The sequence below is a fragment of the Artibeus jamaicensis genome, unplaced genomic scaffold (genome assembly GCF_021234435.1).
Source record: "Artibeus jamaicensis isolate MK-2021 breed Jamaican fruit bat unplaced genomic scaffold, CSHL_Jam_final contig_1016, whole genome shotgun sequence".
Taxonomy (NCBI): Eukaryota; Metazoa; Chordata; class Mammalia; order Chiroptera; family Phyllostomidae; genus Artibeus; species Artibeus jamaicensis.
Genome location: NW_026521195.1, coordinates 7,843,890 through 7,866,159, shown reverse-complemented (window position 1 = coordinate 7,866,159; position 22,270 = coordinate 7,843,890). Strand labels below are relative to the sequence as shown.

The window sequence follows — 22,270 nt, the reverse complement described above, 5'->3', positions numbered from 1 at the left end:
ATTTGGAGATACACACACACACACACATATATGTTTTTAGCAAATAGTTTTGTACCCTTTGGTTTTCCCCTTTCCTTCCTTCTCAGTCAATTTTCTTATGACAGACTTGGATTATAAAAAAGGCAGAAAGAGTCATTACCTTTCTAACATCTCATATAAATGTATTAATTCCATGGATCTCCTATACTATCCTGGGAACTTAGTGGGAAATTATATGTTGTACACCAAATTTATTGGTGCCTTTGAAAAGTGTTTAAGACTCTAGCTTCTGAGTGGTTGATGTTTACTGCACATGGATGAGACCCATAGAGACTGAACGAAAACTCATGCTTTCGATCACAGGGCCCATTTCCGCATTCTAGGGAAAGCGTAGGTAAGCGTAGGACTTCAGAGGGTCTTTGTGGGGCAGAAGTCTCAGCACTTAGAAGCTAGTATGGAAAGCAGTTAATATGGCTCATACATGGGATATAGACATAACTAGTGACATGAAAATATTTCATCAGCTAAGCTTCCTATTTCAGTTGTTAAGTATTTTGCCTTGTAGTTATATAAGGTGATTTTTTTTTTCTTATTTTATAGGCTTTGCCAATCAGTCAGAAGATGATCAGGTGAATGTAATGGGTTTTCGCTTCTTAGGAGGTTCCCAAGTTACTCTTCTTGCTTCCAAAACTTCTCGTAAGTAACACCATGGTATTATGGCTTTCGAAATTTTCCATTAAGTACACTACATCAACCTCAAGCATTTCTGCAAAGGGTGATGTTCAGCTAAATGTTGAAAAGGGCCATGGCATTAATTATAGAGGGCATAGAAGCTACAAAAATAGGATCCTGTTTTATTAGCGATATGAATCTTTGTATGGGAATGAGGAGCGTCTGAGAGAGGAATTTAAAGAATTGAAAAATGTTTTTGAGATAGGTATATGGTGAACTAGCTTTAGGGCCCACTAGAAACTGGAATTAGTTTTTAAGAGTGTGTGTTTCCTTATGTGCTTCTTTGGACATTGGCAAAAATGAAGGTGAAAGTGAATGACTTTCGCTGAGACTAATCTCAGCAGAATGAAAAGTACTAATTATATAAAGTTTGAATTTCAGATTTAAATACATTTTATTGATTTTCTTGCTTCACATAAGAATAACAGTTGAAACTACTCATTGAAAGACTATCTTTTGATGTATGTAGGATACCAAACCTACTAAACTCACCAAGTTAATTATACGTTCATGGAAATATAGTAAAATATTGAGGAAGTATTTAACAAATTTTAGAAACACTGGAATGTTATGCAGAATGAATCTATATGTATATATAGGGTGGAGCAGAAGTAGGTTTACAATTGTTTATGCGGAAAATAATACAATTAAGAAAAAATGATACAAGAGTAAACTCTGCATTTCACGTACTCACAACCGTGACCTGCTTTTGTCCCACACTGTCCACAGACACACACACGTATTTGGCTGAGCACTGGCCTCAGCTTTTTAAATCCCCGCAGTGTGTGCAGTGGGCTGTCACTTTCTACTTTAGACATTTGTAATTTTAGTGGGCATTTCTTATATAGTCAAGATTTATACCAAAATAAGGACATGTCCTTTTTGAAAAATAGAGTTGTTGGCAGGAGGAACATACACGCCTGGTTTAGAAACTGTGTCAGTGTTTCTGTGGCTAAAATCGTAACAGCTTCTGTGTACATATTGGTGGCTGGTGAAATATACATGGGTACACCTGGATGTTCTAGATTAAGGCCCAGAAATCCAAGGCAATTCTGAGACGAACGAGAAGATTATGTATGTCTGGAGCATTTTGTGATTGGTCGTGATCGTCGTCTTCTTCATATTGGCACCATTGTGTTTCGATTAGGTCTACTCTTCACTTGGGTGCTGGAATCACTTTGGTACGTGTCTGTTTGTTACCCTCTTTAGTTAAACTCAAAAATTGTTGCCAACATTTCCGTGGGAAACTGTGCACATCTGTTCGACTTCAGGTGACAAGGTTGTGTGATGAATTTGCAACTGAAGTCATTAAAGAAAGGCAAGAAGTTAATCTTTGTGAAAAATGGGGCTATTTCTGTCCCAATGCATTATATTTATCCTTTTTTTAGGTAAAGTAACTTTTAGAGCAATCCTGGGGGGGGCATGATTATGTTACTATTAAGTAAACATCACCAAATATTTGGGTATTTAGCTGATTTAGTCACATGTATCTGCATAGGTGGCAGTCTCTTGACATGGCCGTGGTGTGGGCGACAGGCTAAATAATGGGGTAGGAGTAGGACCTTTCAAGTGAGGAACCACATGAACTGTGTCACCTGCCACCTGAAGAGAAGCTGTTACAATTCCCTGGTGGTTTTTTGGCTTCAGAGACACACAGAATTCTACTTAGGAACTGCCCTTGTTGACAAAGGGAGATAGAAGTGTAGGAAGTCCAGCTTCCTGGGGTGGAGGCAGGTGTTAGAGCTCCGTACTGCTCTGTTGGGACATCCACCCCCGAGAAGCAGTGAAGTAATCTGTGCCCAGTCTGTGCCTGGCATTTCTCGTCTTTGTGAAAGGCACATCATCTTTAGTCTAAAAATCTGGGTTGACAGAAAAACTCTACATATTCAAAGAACGTATTTCTTCTCTAGTAAACAGTCAAGTGTCTCTACAGGGTTGCCCTTGCAGCTTGGAGAGTGTTTTCTCTGGGCTACACATATTCACCTCTTTTTAAAACCAGTGTGACAATCAGCCAGGGCATCTGTGTGCTGTGTGGTAGCACAGTGTGCCATATGGTAGCACATTTAGTTCAGTTTTCTGATTCGGGATAGGTCAGGCAAAACAGACAGGAAAGAATGCATGAAGCTCATTGTCTTAGATATTAAATCGCAGTGCCTGGGGCACCTGAATAGGTTTTTATTTTCAGGAAGTAGAGTTAGTAGAGTTTGTTATGTCAATTCTGAAAAAACAAAGCTTTGAAGGTAAGAATATTTAGGAAAAATACTTGACACTAGCAAAATTCTTGAAATGATTTCCACAGTCCTAAACTGAAAATAGTGAAACAGGTGACAGATGGTGTCTGCTACTCTGATTGTAGTGATAGTTTTACAGACGTGTGAGCAGGTCTAAATTAACTAAGTCACACAGTACACATGTTCAGGTTTTTGTGTATTCTACCTCTATAGACTTGTTAAAAATAACAAGACCGGTCAAATTCTATGAGATCAAATATTTTTATAATCAGAATTGTAGACTATTTCTACAGGGGAGTCAATTACTTTGCCTGATTCAGTGCAGTGGGGTGTCAGAAGAAACGTGCTGTTGCCTAAATGAGTGATGTACTTCTGCCAGGCTCATTTCTTAAGATGCAGACCCACCTAGTGACTTACTACCTCACACAATGAACATGGCCATTTCTCTTCCTGGCCTCCCTCTTTCCCCTTTCCGTGTCTATACTCTTCTTGGTTGTCTTCTCTCTAGCTCTGTTTTAACCTTCATCTGTACTACATCTATATGTACTTGCTTTGTTCTGCACGTTTCTTAAAGGATTTAAAATAATCTACAAAAATTTTCACAATTTGAAAGGAGAAAATAAATAGTGAAGGAAACAGAGAGAGAAAATAAGAGCATGCAGTTAATAAAGGTAAGGATTCCTAAGATCAGCACTCAGATGGGCCCTGTTCAACCAGTAAGGTGCTCACAGCCTAAAAACAAGAGAGCATTTTAGTTTCAATTTGCAGAATGTCAAAAGGTAAATCAGTTTAGGAAATGCTGTTTACTGATGCAGGGTTCAGGACACAGTTCTTCTGAATGTCACTAAGACAACTTCTTCAATAATGTCTCTACAGCTTATCTTTATAATTATACTTACGCAGTTATAACTTATGAGTAGCAAATTTTGTAGACAATTAAAAATAATGATGAAACTCAATTTACTATGTATAATTCTATCTGAGCTCAAATCGGACAATCTAAACTGCAGCTTAATCCAAGGATAAATTTAGAGTATTTAGTGGTGCAAGTATGAAGTGTTTTCAGAAAGAATTGGACAGCCAAACTCAATAATTCAGAAGTAAGATGTAGCTGGAAGAAATGTTTCATTTCATTTTTAAATGAGCAGTATTAGAACACATTTGAATATTAACTGAAATGATTGAGTTAAGTGGGAGAGGCTGATAATCAAGAAGGAGAAAGGGGTCACAAAGCAATCAAGTCTTTGAGAACGAGTAGGGGTAGGATGCAGAGCTGGGGGGGGGCAGGCATTTTGGGTGTCCAGGGGGATCGAAGGACAAGCTTTCGTAACTTTATGGTGATGGGAGGGATTGGATGCAGATCCAGGGAGACTTTGTAGACTTGTTGGTAGAAAGATAAGGAAGCTTGATGAAAAACTAACTTTGAGAAAAAGGTATGACCTTGGTGTCTTAGAGAATAAGAAAGCAAACTCACGAATAAGGCAATGTTGAGTCTCTTTTGAAGTTTGAGATCCTGAATTCTGAAGTAAAACCAGTCATCCTTCATCGATTCTTTCTGGCAGTGATTTATCAGCCTCAAAGCAACTAAACTCAGGGCTGGGGTTTTGAAACAGAATTGTAGATCAGCTATTTTTATGAGAGTATTTATAATAATGGACTACCAAATCTAAAATGATAAGAGAAGTAAAGATTAGAGAAAGCTGATATATGGTGAAAAATTATGGATACAATGGATCACAAATCTCAATAAGGTATAAGAAGTGAAATAGGAATTACAGATCAAGTGAACTAGAAGAACCTAAGTGGTGATTTGAGGATGAGTGAGATGCTGAAGTCAAGAGTTCAGAGGGACTGCAGATTCAGGTAATGACAAGCTCATCAGGAAAGGTGTGACGTTGGGGGAGTGGCTTGTGAAGATGGAAAGAAGAACAATGGAGACCAGGATTTCACGGATATGAGGCCTCTCGGTTGTGGATTTTGAAAGAGCCTGTTTGATGTTAGTACAATGAATGAGAAACAGAAACACATTTAGATACGGTATTGTGAGAACTTGCAGCACTGAGGATCAGGAGCAGCTCCTCAGAGATTAAAAAGGAGAAAGCAAGTTACTCAATGAGATTTAGTCAACATCAGTGGATTCTAGAAGACAGAAGGGTTTTCTACAAGATTTGAGGGAAATACCGTGTCCAGTGTGACCCAGATGGTTGGGTGTTGTCCAACAAAGGAAAAGGTCACCAGTTTGATTCCTGGTCAGGACACATGGCCTGAGTTGTGGGTTCAGTCCCTGGTTGGGGCTGGGTAAGAAACAACTGATTGATGTTTCTGTCATATACTGATGTTTCTCTTCCTCTTTTTCTCTCTCTTTTCCCCCCTGTAAACATAAATAAAAGCTTTTTTATTTATAAAAAAAATCTTAAAAGCTTTGAGGAAAATGATTTTCAACTTAGATTTTTGTACCCTGCTAAACTGTTCATTAGTAATGAGTACCTAGTAAATATGTGTTTTCAGTGTCACAAGCAAGGTTAAGCAATCGCAGATAGCAAATGTATGTAGTCTCAAGTAGGCCTTTGGAATTGGAAAAGATAACTAATGCACTAAAAGATTATCCTGAAAGATTTTAACATGGTAGAAAGAGTAATTGAATTGCACATAGTCAAATTAATTAATTTACTATCTTTTGAACAAGGTCAAGTGCAAAACCCTTTGCTTGTTTCTGGATTATTTTACTTTCAAGTACAATGAAAACATTGTAGTCATGCATGGGCCTTGTAAAGCCTTTTTTCCCTTTTTTTTGCATATGCCATATTTAATCTTTTTTAAACTTATTTATTTAAATCAAACTTATTGGGGTAACATTGATTAATACATTCCAAGGGTAGGCAAAAGTAGGCTTACTGTTGTTCATGTGGAAAACAGTACAATAAGTAATAAATAATAATACAAGAATAAATTTTATTTCTTGTACTCACAACTGTAGACCTACTTTTGCCAACCCTTGTGTATAACTTTCAAGTGCATAGTTCTTTAGTACATCATCTGTATATTGCACTGTGGGCCCACCACTCTAAGTAATCTCTTTCTGTCACCATATATTTGGCTCCCTTTACCCTCTTCACCCTCCCCCCACTTCTCTTCCTCTCTGGTGACTGCCCTACTGTTATCTGTGCCTATGATTTTGTTTTGTTTGTCTGTTTGTTGCTTTCTGTTTTATATCTTACAGCATATGTAATCTTGAAACATGTTAACCTGTCTTCAGAAACAAACAAGGGGAGAGGCTTGCTTTTGCCTCTGTTCATTTTGCATTTAGCTTCTGGACTAATGGGAGAGACAAATCAGTAGAGAACCCATAGTAGTGCTTGGGATGCTTACAGAAGGCCATTTTAGGTGCTATTGAAGCCCAAAGGGATGAGGTTCCTTATGAGATTTCCTTTGTGAAGGATCTCAGAGAATGATAGGAGGTTAAGTGGAAGGCATTCCACAGAGGAAAAGCTATCTTTGGATGCTTGATAGAGCATGGGGTTTTAGAAATCCGTGATGTTTCTTCCATGCTGTAAATTTTATATAGTAGGGGCTTTGTGATAGATTTTCAGTGAAGCCAAACATTTTAGGGGTAAATGCAATGATTAAGTCAAAAGTCACCTGAAACCTACCCTGCACCCTGGAAGCCCTTGAATGTATGCAGTGATTCAATATATTGCTGCTTAATATTTATCTTTGAATTTCTTAGCAATATTATCAAGGGACAATGGGCAAATGATATAAACCCAGCTTGGAAAAAGCCTTTTGAAAAGTAAATTTAGAGAAATCATCTATAGTTTCCACTAATATCAGAGAGGTTGTGTATTTAGAATATTAGACCAATATCTACTGAAATTGTTTATATTACTTTCTCAAACTTTCTGATTTAAAAAGCATTCATTTGCCTTCCCAGCTCACATTTAAAAATTTCCACATAACATAAATTATACTGATGCTTTGTTTATGACATGCATACAAACATTATTTATATTGATGAACTTCAGATGTTCTGACATGAATAGACACTGACGTGGTGGATTTCTGTGCCCTGCTCAGTGAAATCTGTTATTGTCTCCATTTGGACTGGAGTGGAATGGCAATTGACTGGGCTCCAATCATCCAAATTTGTTTCATTTGGAAGCCAGAGTGGTTATTTCCACTGAGCTGCTATTACAAGATGCAGAGGAAGAGATAAAAAAATAAATTGAATGTTCATTTTGGAAGCTATTTTAATTACCAGTATTGTAAGGGTGTATTTTAAAATAAAACTTTCTTCTTTCATGTTATATTATTATAAATAGATTTTTATTTCTTCTTTCCATGAAATGTATACTCTGGAAAGTCTCCAGGGCAAAATGTTAACCATTTTGGAATACAAATACTGAGACAATGCTTAATAATCAAAATAATGCCTTATAAATCTTTGACTCATCCATTCTTGTTGATTTTTGGTCATCTGAAAAAAAACGAACTTAAAAATAATTGCCTTTATATTTCTGAATCTAAAGTATAATTATAATTTTTATTGCAAGAATATAGTTTTATTTCTTTCCTGTATGTATTAATGATAGTAAGAAAGTAACCGAAGCCAAATATGTTACAAAAATATTGTCTATTTAAATGTTCATTGTTTTTGTAATTCCATTATTTGGTGGCATTTATGCATTATACTTGGCCATAATGGTGTACTTGTCTTAGTCCACTTGGGCTGCTATAACAAAATACCATAGCCTGGGTGGCTTTTGTTTGATAAAAATTTGTTTGTCATAGTTCTAGGGGCTGGAAAGTCCAAGATCAAGGTTGGTGTCTGGTGGAGGCCTGCTTCACGGTTCATAGATGTCTGTCTTTTTGCTGTGTCCTCACATAGCAAAGGGGCAGGGGAGCACACTGAGGTCTGTTTCAGAAGGGCACTAATCTCAGTCCCAAGGGCCCCACCCTCATAACTTAGTCACCTTCCCAAGACCCCACCTCCAAACACCATCACCCTGGGCATTAGGGTTGAATGTAGGAATTTGCGGGGGGGATATAAACATTTAGTCTTAGCAACTAGCTGCTGGGTATCTAGAATTTTATTTATATTTGGATTTTTAATTGAGCTTTAGATGTTTTATTTGTTTAATTCCATGCTTTTTGTATCAGAAGGTTTTAATTTTTTGACTATTATTTTTTGAACATCTAATTGTGATTGATCTAAATTTTATAATTCAAAGATAAATCACATTTATATAGGTCTTTCCCATACAGCATTATATTTTATCTCCATGCCAATGTTGTGAAGTATGTTTTATTTTCCCCTTTGTGTATGTGATGACATTAAAGATTGGATAATTTATTTGTATTGAAGTCACAGATTTAAACTGGATTTTAAGGTTTGCTCAGAGGGTGATGAGACCTGAGAAACAGAACACCCCCCCTCACCAGTGTGATGCCCTTAATTGCTACACCTACTACCATCTGTAGTGGTTATAATGTCCTCACCGTAAGCCTGTCCTTGCCTCTTTCCAATTCGTTTTCTACTTGGCAGCTCTTGTAATCAAAACAAAGAAGCACAAATTATGTCATGCTACTCTACAGCATAAAGTCCTTTGTTTTATGATACTATCCACCTCTTTACCAACCCTTATAGGCCTCCCTGTATGTTCTGGCTCAGCCTAACATCCCATCTCCTCTGAGGCCACTCTCTTCCTCACTCTGGCCCACGTCTGACCTTTCTTAGTTCCTGGGATTCATCTGACTTTGTCTGTTCAGCCATCTTTAAGGTTGCCATTCCTTCTACCTGGACTATACTTCCCATTCTTAAAGTCCAAGCTTTATGCACAGAATGATTAGGAATGGGGTTTAGACTGAAAGTTGATAGTTTAAATCCCAGCTCTGGCTTACAAGTAGTCCGAATGAGTGGAAAATTAACTATGCCTACAAACAGGGATGAAATAGTACAGTTATAACATGTAAGAATCAAATGAGATAATTCCTAAAAGGCATGCAGTAATTTCCTGGTAATGTCCTCTATGCCTCCACTGTTAAGTGCTAGGTAAAGTTTAACTGGTAATACTGTTTTCGTCATTGTCACATTAGTTCTACCACTGATGACAACTTCCCAGTGTGGCTTTCTCTGACCACAGTTATCTCAAGAAAGACTGCCCACTAGTTTTTATCACAGTACCCTTTTTTGTTTCCTGCAGCCTTTATACATTTTGGAATATTAGCCCCTTGTCAGATATATCTGTGAATATGTTTTCTCATTGCTTGGGTCAGCTTTTCCAGCACCCCCTAATCAGGGCTAGCTGATTTGGCAGGTGAGTGGTTCCACCTTCCTTAGCAGATCCTGACAGCCTGTTGGGGGGAGGGGTCCTGGCACTTCTGTGGGAAGTCCCAGAATCAGTGAGGACAGTTCACTCTTTCTCCATTATTCTGTCTTTCCAGGTCTACCATGAGCTTTTGAGGGCCGAGGCTCTTGCTTTATTAGGATTTTATCTCCAGCATCTTTCACTGAGTTATATCAATGAATGAAATAGTAAATAAATACCTGTCCCAGTTTAAAATGTTGGCTCCCAAGCTTAGCTTGTACGGGACCCTAGATCTAGCAGATTCTACCACTGAGGTTTGTCAGCATCATTCCCCCTTCTACCCGTGTACTCCCACCCCATCACAGTGGGGGTCTCTGTTTCTCTTCTAAAGCATGACACTTTCTTTTTTTTTATTTAGTTATTTTTCAAGTACAGTTTTCTGTCTATTTCTCCCATCCCATCCCAGCCCACCCCGCCCCGTGCCCCCCACCTCCCTCCTATTTCCAACCCCCTTAGTTCTTGTCCCTGTGTCCTTCATACTTGTTTCTCCAAATCCCTGCCCCTTTTTCCCCCTTAAATTCCCTCCTCTCTCCCCTCTGGTCACTGTCCCCTTGTTTTCTATTTCAGTGTCTTTGTTTTTATTTTGCTTGCTTGTGTGTTTTGTTGTTTAGCTTCCTGTTAAAGGTGAGATCATATGGTATTTGTCTTTGAGCACCTGGCCTATTTCACTCAGCATAATGCTTTCCAGTTCCATCCATGTTGTTGCAAAGGGTAGGAGCTCCTTCTTTCTCTCTGCAGCATAGAATTCCATTGTGTAAATGTACCACAATTTTTTGATCCATTTATTTACTGATGGGCACCTAGGTTGCTTCCAACTCTTGGCTATTGTAAATTGTGCTGCTATGAACATTGTGGTGCATAGTTCTTTGAAATTGATGTTTTAGGATTCTTAGGATATAATCCTAGCGGTGGAATTGCTGGGTCAAAAGGCAGATTGATTTTTATTTTTCTGCAACCCCACCAACAGTGAACTAAGGTCCCCTTTTCCACACACCCTCTCCAACATTTGTTGTTTGTTGCTTTGTTTATGATAGCCACCCTGACTGGTGTAAAGTGGTATCTCAAGCATGACACTTCAGTGGCATTTACAAAGAAAGCTAAAAGCTGTTATATCTGGCCTTGGTCCTAATACCTTTGATGGGAGAATTGAGGAAAGCATGTGATCAGCACCATGGGCAGAAGCCAGTGACCAGAATAAGGCGGTGAGGGGAGGCTGGGGGAGCTCCCCTGGGAGTGGCGTGACAGCAGAGGGGACCAGGCTGTTTTGCAGTGTACCATGGTGGGCATGGCATGCCCAGTATATTTCATTCCTTATGTAACTGAAAAAGAGGTTGATTAGGGGAATGAGAAAGGCATATTCCTGAATTTCAGCTGAGAACAACAAATGGAAATCCTAATGACCAGGCTGAAGATATAATATGTTCATAGACTTTGTCGAGCTACCATCAGGACTACAAATCAATACTCCACGTGTCCCATGCCATGCTCCTGAAGCAGGAAGACGGAGTTCACTTTGTGCTCCCAGCATTTCTTTCTTTGTGAAACTGCACCTACTTCAACAAATGGCAAGTTGAGTGGACTAGGAGGCTTAGTCCTGGATCTCAAAAACTGTATAATCTCTTTGAAGAGACTGAATATAATCCTCTGGGAAGTTCAGTAAGAATACATGGTTGCGTGTGGTTAAGTGGGTAGTGAGCTGCAGATATACTGAGTCCCTACATAAATTCAGAGAGCCGCAGTTTCAGGAGGTGGCGGAGACTGATGCTAACCTGTAAATTCATAGCTGGAGTTCCCATCCCTGCTCTATTACTAACTGGCCAGATGAGCTAGCAGATTATTTAACCTCTTCTGTGACTGGATTTATTCTTCCATAAAATGGGCATGACAGTATTTCCCCCCTAGGGCTGCTGAGGTGAAACAAGAAAGTGAATGTGAAGTGCTTAATTCATGTCGGCACGTGTTGGGCTGCTGTAGATGGTGGAAGAGTAGAGGTTCCTTGGGGTAGACGAGGGTGAAGCCAGGTCCCAAAGCATAGGGGGGATTTAGGCAGGTGGGGAGGAAGTGAACAATTTGAAGATCTTTGGCTCATAACAAATGAGCTCATTATCTGCCTACCATGAGTTCCAGCTCTGATATTTAAATTACTTTGTGGCCTTTGGCAAGTCTCTAAGGTCCTCTATGCCTAGTTTTCCTTTTTATTTAAAAAAAAAAAGGTCGTTATAATCACAGTGCTTGGTGGATAGCTGGTGTTCAACAGTAACAGGTTCTCTTTCCTAGATGTAGCTATTGCCACTGCTGTCCTCATCATTGTCGTTCTTGCTCTCATCATCCTTGTCACCAGGGGCAGAGATGGACAGGAATTTCGCTCTTTTGGGGCTCAGGTCTCAGAGACTGGAGGCATATAAAATTTATATTTAGGGAAAGGTCTGATTGCAAAGTCTCTCTTCAAATAAGAGAACTATTTGAAGAATAGAAAACTTTGTGATTACAGGGATTTAAGCTGGCTAAGCTGGATATGGGACTCTCTACAGAACAGATTGTATTTCACATCAGTATTCTTTTTTCCCCTACTTTATTTATTTTTTATTGTTTATTCCATGCCAGTTTTCCCAGTAATTTTCCCTCTTGTCTCCCTCCACCCAGCCCACTGCATCCCCCAAGGTCAGTCCTCTTTCCCTTGTCCGTGTCCACGGCTCACTCATGCATGTCCTTTGACTAATCTCTTCCTCTTCCAGGTATTTTACAATGGTTATTTTCTTACTTTTTAAGTCAAACTTTTTTCTTTTAGAAGGACCAAAATTTGTTGTTTTTTTCATTACACTGAAACCTGTTATAAGATACATACGTAGTAAAATGGACCATACATTACAGCTTGCCACTGTGACCACATACCTTTGGCATTAAATTTGAAAATGTTAAGTGGCTAATGTAGAAAACCTCAATAACACACCAGAAATATTTTAATCAAGCTGGTAGAAATCATTTCCATATTCCACAAAAGAAATCTTTGTCCTTTTTGTTTTGGTGTTCGTATCAGAGTTAGTGATAATTTGTGTATTTGCAGCTAGTACTAAGAATTTTCTTTAATTATTTTTCTCTCTTAGAGCGATATCGAATTCAGAGTGAACAATTTGAAGATCTTTGGCTCATAACCAATGAGCTTATAATCCGCCTTCAAGACTACTTTGAAAAGCAGGGAATCAAAGACTTCACATGTTCTTTTTCTGGATCCATGCCCCTTCAAGAATATTTCGAGTTGATCGATCATCATTTCGAGGTGTGTATGGTTCCAGCCCACATGATTCATGGTTTTTGAGCACACAGAAGGGAGAGATGCTGCTGAGGTAGGAGCTCATGTACCCGCTCTTAGGTTGCGTGCTCCCAGTTGTTCTTTTGCGGGCGGTGGATTTTGTGAGTCTGTTCCTGCCCTCTTGCCCGACTTGTGGTCAGTTGCAGACATTTAAGAGAGGCTGCCTGGAGCTAAGCATGTGGTCTGGCTGCAGAACAGAGCTGATTTAATTCTTCCACAAGGGGACTTAACCTCTGACCCCAATAACCCAGTGTTGAAACTATTGGAGCTTATCGGCAGCCATTTGGCTAACTAATTCTAGCAAGCCACAAATGAGGTGTGATTATAAAATAAAGTGATTTTTCCTTTTCATTTTTAACAAGCACACCAGACCTTCTACATCTGAATGAGGGCTAAACACATATACTATTCTCCAGTATTGGGCATAACTGGCGCTTAGTAAATGACGAATGGCAGAATGTCTAAGTAAATGAGATCTGACAGCAACTCCGTTGCCTGAGCGCTTTTACATTTCTTCTTTGGAATTACCTTCCGAGCCTGTTTTGGGTTCTCTTGGGGATCTTGATGGTGCCCAGTCTTTATCCTTTGAAGAGTGATTTGATATTTGGGAATAGTCTAGAGTCATGTTTTGTGAATGAATTGGACAATGACAGTCTTTGTTTAAAATTCACTGGGTTCTACATACTTATTTGCTTAAAAATAGACTTTGAAGGGAGACTACAAAGGAGACTTCTAAAAGAATTTTCAATGTCATTCAAGGAAGTGTGAGTTTCTAGAGTGACTACTTTTTCAGAAATCAATAGGTATTTGCATTTCATTTTATAAACTATGGGGTGTGTGTGTGTGTGTGTGTGTGTGTGTGTCTGTCTGTCTGTGTGTGAGAGAGAAAGAGTGAGAGAGGGAATCTGTCATGTAACTTGCCAGTCATATGAATATCCTGCCTAATTTCTGTCCCTTTGAACATTCCAAAGGCATTGACTTCAAGTGATAAAGACCTCTTTTAATACAGTGTGAACATGCATGGAAAAACTCAGTGCACACAACTCAATAAAAATTAACATGTCATTATCAAAGAAAGTTTAACTTGTTTGAGTTTCCCATAATACATTCAGATATGTTATAGGGAAGTATACTTGGACCAAATTGTGGCACCACAGTTGGCAGTTTGGGAATATATTTAGGAGTTGTAAGGGTTGGTAACCTTTGCCATTCTCTAGGGTACGCTTTAATAGAGTCCCGCATCACTGGGGTGTAGTGCTTCGTGGAAGAGGGGACTGCGCTAATTGTTACTGTGCCTGCAGCACCTCGGCCAGGGAGCTCGGTGTGTCAGGTGGCATCCAGGCCTCCACTCACCCAGGAGAGATTTCGAGGATGAATTGGAGCAAGACTAAAGCAGGTTTTATTCAGGTAGAGAAAAAGTAAGAGGCCGGGGTGTGGGCACCTCTGTGAAAGGAGTGAAAAATATGCATCTGAGTGAAACATTTCTTTTTTTTAACCATACAGAACTATTTATGTACTTTATTGTGTGTGTGTGTGTGTGTGGCTTTGAGCTTTGACTGTACCCATGAGGGTCTTTCTTATGCTGAGATGATTTAAAAATTCTAATTTTCTGGTACTTTTATTGTGTTCAAACTTTTGATTCATCTGCAGTTGATTTTGCTATAAATACCGGGGGAGAAATTCCTACTCTTTTCTTCCATGTATTTAATTAGTTTTCACAAGATGTTTGCTATCTGTTCTTTCTGCAGTGATACAGAGTATTTTTACTAAATTTTTATTTGACCTAGTCTACTATTTTATCTATGTTTTTATGTACCAGATGCCACTGTTTTAATTCTTTTGACTTTATGACATGCTTGAATTTCTTCTATATCCTTTCAGACATTTATTGGCATTTTCTGTATTTTTACTTTAAGTATGTTTTGTTGTGCACATTTAACCTGAATTTAAGAAATTCTTCATTGTAGCTGCGGCTAAATGGTGAAAAATTAGAAGAACTCTTATCTGAAAGAGCTGTCCAGTTTCGCGCCATTCAACGCCGGCTGTTAACAAGGTTCAAAGACAAAACACCTGCCCCCCTCCAGCACCTGGACACCTTGCTGGATGGAACTTACAAGCAGGTGAGTATACTATCACTGAGTTTTTCACAACCACAGTCTCTTGATGTTGAAAATCAGATTTTTTTTTTCAGAGTTAGCTTCCCTAGAGGAAAGAAAAAAAAAACTTACTATATAAACACCAATAACTGCATTGACAATGCCTTTATGTCTTGAAATCCTCATGGTTATTTGAAAAAGCAGCACTTAGAAGGACAGACTGCAGCAGCAGTTAGGTGTTCTGGAAAGAACATTGGGCTTGGAGTCCAAAGTCCCTGGTTCTGTATTAGCTGTGTGGCTTTTGGAAACTCCCTTACCCTCTCAGAACCTGTTTATTTCCATAAAATGGGGTCCCTCCTCACTGTGTTGTTACAAAGATTCTGTTCAACAGTGTGCGTGGCAGTGCTGGTAAGTTGCTGCACAAGCGCAGACCACTAGTTTCTTTGGCGGAGGGGCAGTTACGTGACTCCTAGCACTAGTGCGTGTCCTGTTCCACACGTCTCTCTTCAGTACACTTTTTGTTCTGGATTCCTTATTTCCATTTTCCCTCCTCCTTCCTATCTCTTTGTTGCCTGTCTGTGTTGCTCTCGGGCCTCCTGCTATATCTCCCATACTTGGGGCTGCACCTAAGCTGAGTCTTGTCTTTAACGATGAGGGATCTTCTTGTGGACACAATGGCAGGAGGGTGTTTAAAGGGATTTGGTGAGGATGCTTGATTTAATGCTTCCCATATTGTCTTTTTCTCTTTTTATTGTTGTTCTAGTACAGTTGTCCCACCCCCCCCATTGCTCTCTACTGTCCTGCCCTTGTTCCCTCAGTCAGTCCCCCTCATTGTCCATGTCCATGGGTCATTTATACTTGTTCTTTAACTAAGCCCTTCAAGGCTTCCTTTGTCTTCATACATGTAAAGTGTTGGGGGTTTATGTTTCCTGCTCAGCCTCAGGGCTGGGTTTTTCCAGGATATGTACTATCATGGAAAAGATGATCGAAACTGTGGGCTTTTACTTGAATCTATAGTTTTAAGTCTCCGTTCTTTTTTTAGATTAAAAAGAGAATGAATCAGTTTCCAAAGGAAAAATAGGAATATTATAAGAAATTTGACTTAGTTTTAATGTACTTTATACTCAATTTTATTATAAATATTCACATTAATTATGGTAAGGTATTGTTCTGTATGTTAATTCTTTTTAGTCAATTTCATAATAACATAGTTAATACATGGACATAGTTTCCCTATGAAAATTACAAGATTACACATGGTGCTAAATTCTCCAGCTTGGTTCTTTATTATGTCCTCAGAAATGTAATCGCTTTTATACGTTTTTGTGTATTTTCAAACCTTTTGCATTCAGAAATGAAATACTGCTTTGTGAGGCAAAAAAAATTTGCACATAACATTGTAGTGTACCTTTTTCTTTTCTTTTTCTTCTAACAGTATGTGCTGGAGCACTTTTCTTGTGGATGTGTGGATTTACTCTGTTTGTGGTGTCTGTATTGTGTAGTATAGACATTCTGTAGTATGGACAAACCACAGTCTGTTAGAGGGTAAATCTTAATAAAAGTTTTAATGTTGAGTGTAACGCTGAGAAAAATTCCTTGCAGACAACTCTGTTGTGACCACACAGGCGTACGACGTGCCTTGCTATTGTACACCTTCTGTTTAGTGTAAATTCTTCTTATCTTTACACTTTGCCTAGACAGTGGGCAGGGTTTGCTGGGCAGGGGAGCCAAGCCTGTGAGGGCAGAGCCATGCTAGGGCCCCACCTTACTCTCTCTGGCGTGACTGCAGGGCGTGACAGTCACTGGATTCTGCGAGTGTTTCCAATGCACCAGTTTAAAATGAGATCCTTGTGCAGTCCTTGTTCTCTTGTGTGCAGGGAGCTTTCACTTTCTTAGTCCTTCTGTGGGTCTTAGTGCTGCTTCAGTGCTCACCACTTGCGGTGAGCACTGTGAGCTGCACAGTGGGGTTTGCATCTGGTCCCATTTAGCAGCGTGTGTCTTGGTGCAGCAGTGCCAATGGGCTGATGTGAAAGTGGAAGCAGTAGCCGGTATCCTAAAGCTGGGGTGTCAGACAAAAGGGGTTATTGTCATCCATCATCTTTCTGAGACTGCTGCTTGTCAGCCTCATGGATCTGCACCTCAGCTGACAATCAGGAAGATCCTGTATCCCCAGGGCACCCCCAAACTCCTTTAGCATACCTACCTGCCTTGGGCAATGTTTGGTTCCAGAGGGGACCCCAACAGGGAAGGGGCATCATCAGATCATGGGGTCAAGTGCCCCCCTTCCCTGAATCCCTGATTGTTTCAATATTTAACTGGAAGATAATTTGATTGTTGTTTCACTCTTTCTTTGCTTTTCAGTGAGGCTCAGCATTTTAAAAATACTAATTGGCCATTTGTATGTTTTTTCTTGTGTCTACATATATACGTCTTTTCTATCAGGCAGTTTGTTTTTTTCATGTTATTTTGTGACTATTAGAAGTTGCAATCTTTTATCATACTTGGTCATTCATAAAAATGTGTTTTGTATATAAGGAATGTAATCTCTCTTCATGTATAAAAAAAGTTTTACTAATTTGTCATTTGTCTTTATTTTTATTTATAATGTTTTTTGACGTAAAATTTTAAAAGTATTTCATAGTAAAATCTACCCATCTTTCTTCTTTATGTCTCTCTGTCTAGGAAAGCCTTTTCTATGCCAAGAGTATGTGAACATAGACCTATAATTTACTCTAACATTTTCCTGCTATCATTCTTTATAGACACTTCTAAATCCATGTGGAATGTATTATGCAATTTAGTGGGAATCTAATCTCCTTACCAAAAATGGTGAGCTAGTTGTCTGGGCCCCTGCTTATTGCATAATCCATTTCTCTCCCACTGAACGAAAACCCTACCTGTACCACTCACCAGTTTTACTGTGCAGCAAACCACCCCAAACCTTACTGGCTTCAAACAGCAATACCTCATCATTGTACCCGAGTCTCTGGGGACAGCTGGGCAGTTCTGTTAATCTGGGGCACACTTGGCTGACTTTGACCTGCCTCACTCATGTATCTCTGGTCAGCTGGTGGCTGAGCCCCTGCTCAGACCAGGTGGCCTGTCAGGCACTTGCTCACATATTTGGCAGTTGGCTGACAGTTAGGTGAGATGCCTGTGGGCTTTTTCAGCTGGTGGCCCCAGGTCTCAAAGCACAGTATTCTCTTAGCTTCTGCCTGTGCCATGTCTCTTGTTCCCCATTGGTTTTGCGTAGCCTGGACCAGTGGTGTGGGGCAACAGACTGCCTCTCTGTTGGAGGGGTGGAGAACTGTGGGCATTTCCACCATCTACCCCGCTGCTTTTAGCTTGCTACCATTCTTTTTGCTACTAAATTGGTAAAATGTTTTCCGAGGTAATTTTTTCACTCTTCCCTAACCCTTGAATGTGGGTTTCCTGTACTTTTGACTTTCCAACCTAAACTTTTATTGTCACTAAAATCATATTCATGTATAATCAGTTGTGGTCTGTGGACTTTGTAATTAATTAGGTTTGTCAAGAGATGTCGAAAGCAAACTGAGCATCTGTGTTGTTTTTAGGCTAATGAGACCTACTGAAGGAGTTCACGTGCTCAGTCAGGGTCTGTAGTTTCAGAGGTGGAACCTGCTATCCAGTCTCCTTGTACTCCTCACCTTCGCCCCGTGCAGGGTGGGCTTCGTGGGCCTGCGAGCTGTGTCGGCTCTAGAGCCCCGTGCTGTGTGTCGTGCTCTGTGGCAGCCATCTTGAAATTCTTCATACTTTCCAAATAATAGACCCATATTTTCATTGTGCACTGAACACCACACAACGGTCAGTGGCCCAGGCTCTGTCATGGAACTCATTTCTGATGAGTGGAGCAAGATGACTGAGAGCCACGATACTGGACACAGTTCAAAGATGGAACAGCGTTTCAAGGCAAGATGGCTTTACTGCCACTGCCTCTAAACCACCGGGGAGCTGCCCCCAAGATGAAGAAAAAAGGGTCAGTGGGTGTTAGTGAGAGCTCGAGAGCTTTCTGGGAAAGACATCTTGGTTACATGACAATGAAGTGACGAGGGTTGTCTCATTTAGCAATAGCGTTCTGCGACTAGTTGTCCGTAGGCACGTTGTAGGCAGCAGGTCACTGGCCTTGAGACCCAACATCACTAGTTCCGAGTCTTGGTGCACCCAGGGGTCAGCTAGCCGCCTTCTGAATGCTTTTAACTGTAAGCCAGTTCCTGTGTCCTGTCTCTTTGAGTGGGTGGAGGCCCAAAATCCACATCCCCACATCACCATTGCTCTCTTATTGGCATGTCTGCCTTGCATAGTATATCAGCCTGCTGTCCCATTGGATGCCGGGGGCATCCACCAAGTGCCCCTCACTGAGGGTGGCCAGTGGCTGATGCGAGGAGAGACGACCAGCCCTGTCCCTCTGGGAAAGCACCTTGTGACTCGCACATGAGAAGGGGCTGGCCCCCAGAGAATGAAGATTCTCCAGTTGCTCACCACAATTTCAATAATTTATTCCAGAATTTGGGGGGGAGAGCTTCCTTTTTGAAAGAATGTTCACCTTCTGGCTTTAGAGGCATAATGTTAAAACAAAGTAAGCATGTCAAGAATTTCTTTTTTCAGCAGTGAGAAACCCAAATAGCCTCATCTGTGTAACTGGAATACTGCCTTCTCAACCATCTGAATATAGTTTTGGATGATCTAAGACAAGGATTGAGGGAAGAGAAGGGAAATTCATATTTATGGAGCATCTGTTGAGTCTGAGGCAAATTTTGTGTATTACTCTATTTAATACTCACAATCATTTTGGGAGGGTGGTACTGTTGTTCCCATTTTACGGAGGAAGAGCTTGAACTCTGCGCAGAGTTAGGCAACTTGCTGGTTGTTACAGAGCGTGCGCAATCAGTTCCAAAGCCCAGGCTTTGCTAATTCATGTGGCATTTGTATTTAATCATTTCCAGGTGGAACATAGACGTCCTAGGTTTCTTTAGCAAAACCACAGTCAGGTTAAAGAAGGAGGATATTTATGCAAGCTCGTTGCACATTGGCCTGGCATGTATTTGGGAGCACCCAGTATTCATCATGTGTGCCCCGTTCACGAAGGTAACACGTCTGGAGTGCTCCCCAGAGTATACATCACCTCTTAAACCTGAGTACCAGAGGAAGAGGCAGCTTTGTTAATTTGCTAACTTACATTGAAGTTCAGCTTTCTTTGCCATCAAATGCTAATGCTTATTGCATTTGGCAGAAGAGCTTTGGAAAGTAAGTTCTCTTTGTGTTGTAAAATTTTCACATACATTTGTTAGTCAAAGCAGGACGGTTGGTTGAATTGAAACAGAGGAAAATTAGACTCACCCTCCAGTTTGGCTCGTGTTTTGATGCTTTTATGTGTACTGAGGTTTTTTCCCCCTCTCCGCTTGAACACTGACCCTCTATTGAGGTAGAGGAAAAATGTTTACTAATCCGAAAGTTTAATTGTGTCAGATGACATGTGTGTGATGTAATGACTGATAGTCACTAATGTTCTAGAAAGGCACTTGGCTGATTGTTCTCTTGTGCAAAACAGAGGCCGTATGAGGCCTAATTTTAAACAGAGATCCTGTGGTTTGGATTTGCTATTTGTTACTTCTTCTGCACTTAAAACTTCCTTCCAATCTGTTTATTTGTATGGGATTAATATAGAAAAATCATTTTAAGTCATGCAGGAGTCTGAGAGCTTTTCGGTCCATGACTTTTAAAATGAGCGTGATTTTGGCGGATAACGTAAAGGGCGATGTGAGGACGCCGTCGGAGGCTGACTCCCCTTGGGGCCCTGGCAGGAGGGACGGGCCGCTAGTTGGTTCAGAAGGAGGCACCAGGGACGCGGGGTGGTGCTGCACTTGTTTTTCTTCTGCCCACTTAGGAGCTAGAAGGAAGCTCTTTCTCTGAAGGAGAGAATAAACAAGTCAGAAAGGGGAGGCACAGAAATTTGCAACCACATGTTTGGGGGTGAATGGGAGAGCTCAGTTAAAAAAAAAGATGGTTAAAAAGAGAAGTTTGTATGTATTTATACCCCATAATCCTACTCATGCATATTTTTACCTAAGAAAATAGTTCACAAAGGAAAAATACCTTCATCAAGTTGTTTATTTACAATATTGATCACCTCTTGAGAAATTAGAAACCAGCTTTTCATAGTTGGAAAACGATTAGGTTATTATAGTAATACCATTTGATATACTATTACTTCATGTCATGATTTAAAAAACTGGAATAGTATAAACATTTCTAGTAATTGAAAAACACAGATTAATATGTAGTAACACATAATGAAATAGATGTATCTAAAATAGATAAGCACGCAAAATTCGAAAAGAATACAAAATTGAAAATGGTGTACTTTATAAAGTAATTTTTAATATTGTGATCATAATTTAATAAACATGAAAATAATTTTTTCACAATATGTGAATGTACTTGATACTACTGAACTGTACCCTTCAAAATGGATAAGATGGTAAATTTTGTAGTGTTTGTGTTTTACTACAATTAAAAGGAATAATAACTTTTTGAAAAATGGGATATAGTCCCAAACTCCTGGTTTTTATTAGTATTTTCCGGAAGAAGTTCTCTCTCCTGTATATACCTTAGAAACTCATTTTTCTAGTCTCCACATGGTTGGCACTTTGAATGATCATTCAGCAGATGAGCTAGTTTACTCCTTATGTGCTTGAATGAACATAGGAATAAGGGTGGGGTAGTCTTGCTGATGGTAACCTCACTAGTCCCTTAGGCAAACGAGAGAAATGTACAGAGCTTTTCCAAAACTGTGTAAGTTTTTCTTCATTCAGGTCAGCCTTGAATGTGACCTCTGAGTGTGCTTGTTAGGAGACCTCACCTGTGTTCAGTGCACGTGTGTGTGTGTGTGGCTGCACCGTCTAGCCCAGCAGACGTAGGCTTGAAGCCACAAGTGTCAGGTATATATGTGATTTTTAGTTTTCTAGTAGCCACATTAGAAATGTAAAATGACACAAGTGAAATTAATATTATCATTTCAACATGCAGTCAAATAAAAATGGTTAATGAGATTTTTTTATATATTTACACAGTGAGTAAAATAAGCACGTTTATTTTATACTTTCAACATATGTCAAGTGCTGAACACCCACAGGTGGTCTCTGGTGGCTCCCACAGTGGCCATTACAGTTGCAGCTATCGGTAGTCAACAACTCATCATTTTATGTTGTTTCTTGTAAAGTCTCTTTTCTTTTTTTTTCTTTTCATCAGTTCTTTTAAATTCTTGTTTATGACAAGACCATCGTTGGCTCAGTGATTTTCACTCACTGGATGTGAATAGCAAGCAGTGGAAAGCACTCTAACAGTATATGGCTGGGGGACGACCAGAACCTTTCCTCACATACGCGAGTCTCCAGGACTTTTGTTTTTAGAGGCCCACTCTCCCGCTCCCTCTCTGACCACTCCACACCTTTCCTCCCCCTCTTCTGTCCTTAGGCCCCTTCCTTCTGTCTGTCTCCCCCCTAAGCCCCAAAGGCCCTGCTTCCGCCTCTGTGAGTT

General features: G+C 39.9%; 1 protein-coding gene across 3 annotated transcripts in view; it reads left to right on the top strand.

Annotated features, from left to right (window-relative positions):
- BBS9 (Bardet-Biedl syndrome 9) overlaps nucleotides 1-22,270 on the top strand; it is a 350,821-nt gene that overhangs the window by 170,134 nt on the left and 158,417 nt on the right. For all 3 annotated transcript variants that reach the window (XM_053661722.1, XM_053661721.1, XM_053661724.1), the window contains 3 exons: nucleotides 580-675; nucleotides 12,412-12,584; nucleotides 14,585-14,737. In XM_053661722.1, coding sequence (XP_053517697.1) covers nucleotides 580-675; nucleotides 12,412-12,584; nucleotides 14,585-14,737 — 422 coding nt within the window. The remainder of the gene's footprint in view (nucleotides 1-579; nucleotides 676-12,411; nucleotides 12,585-14,584; nucleotides 14,738-22,270) is intronic.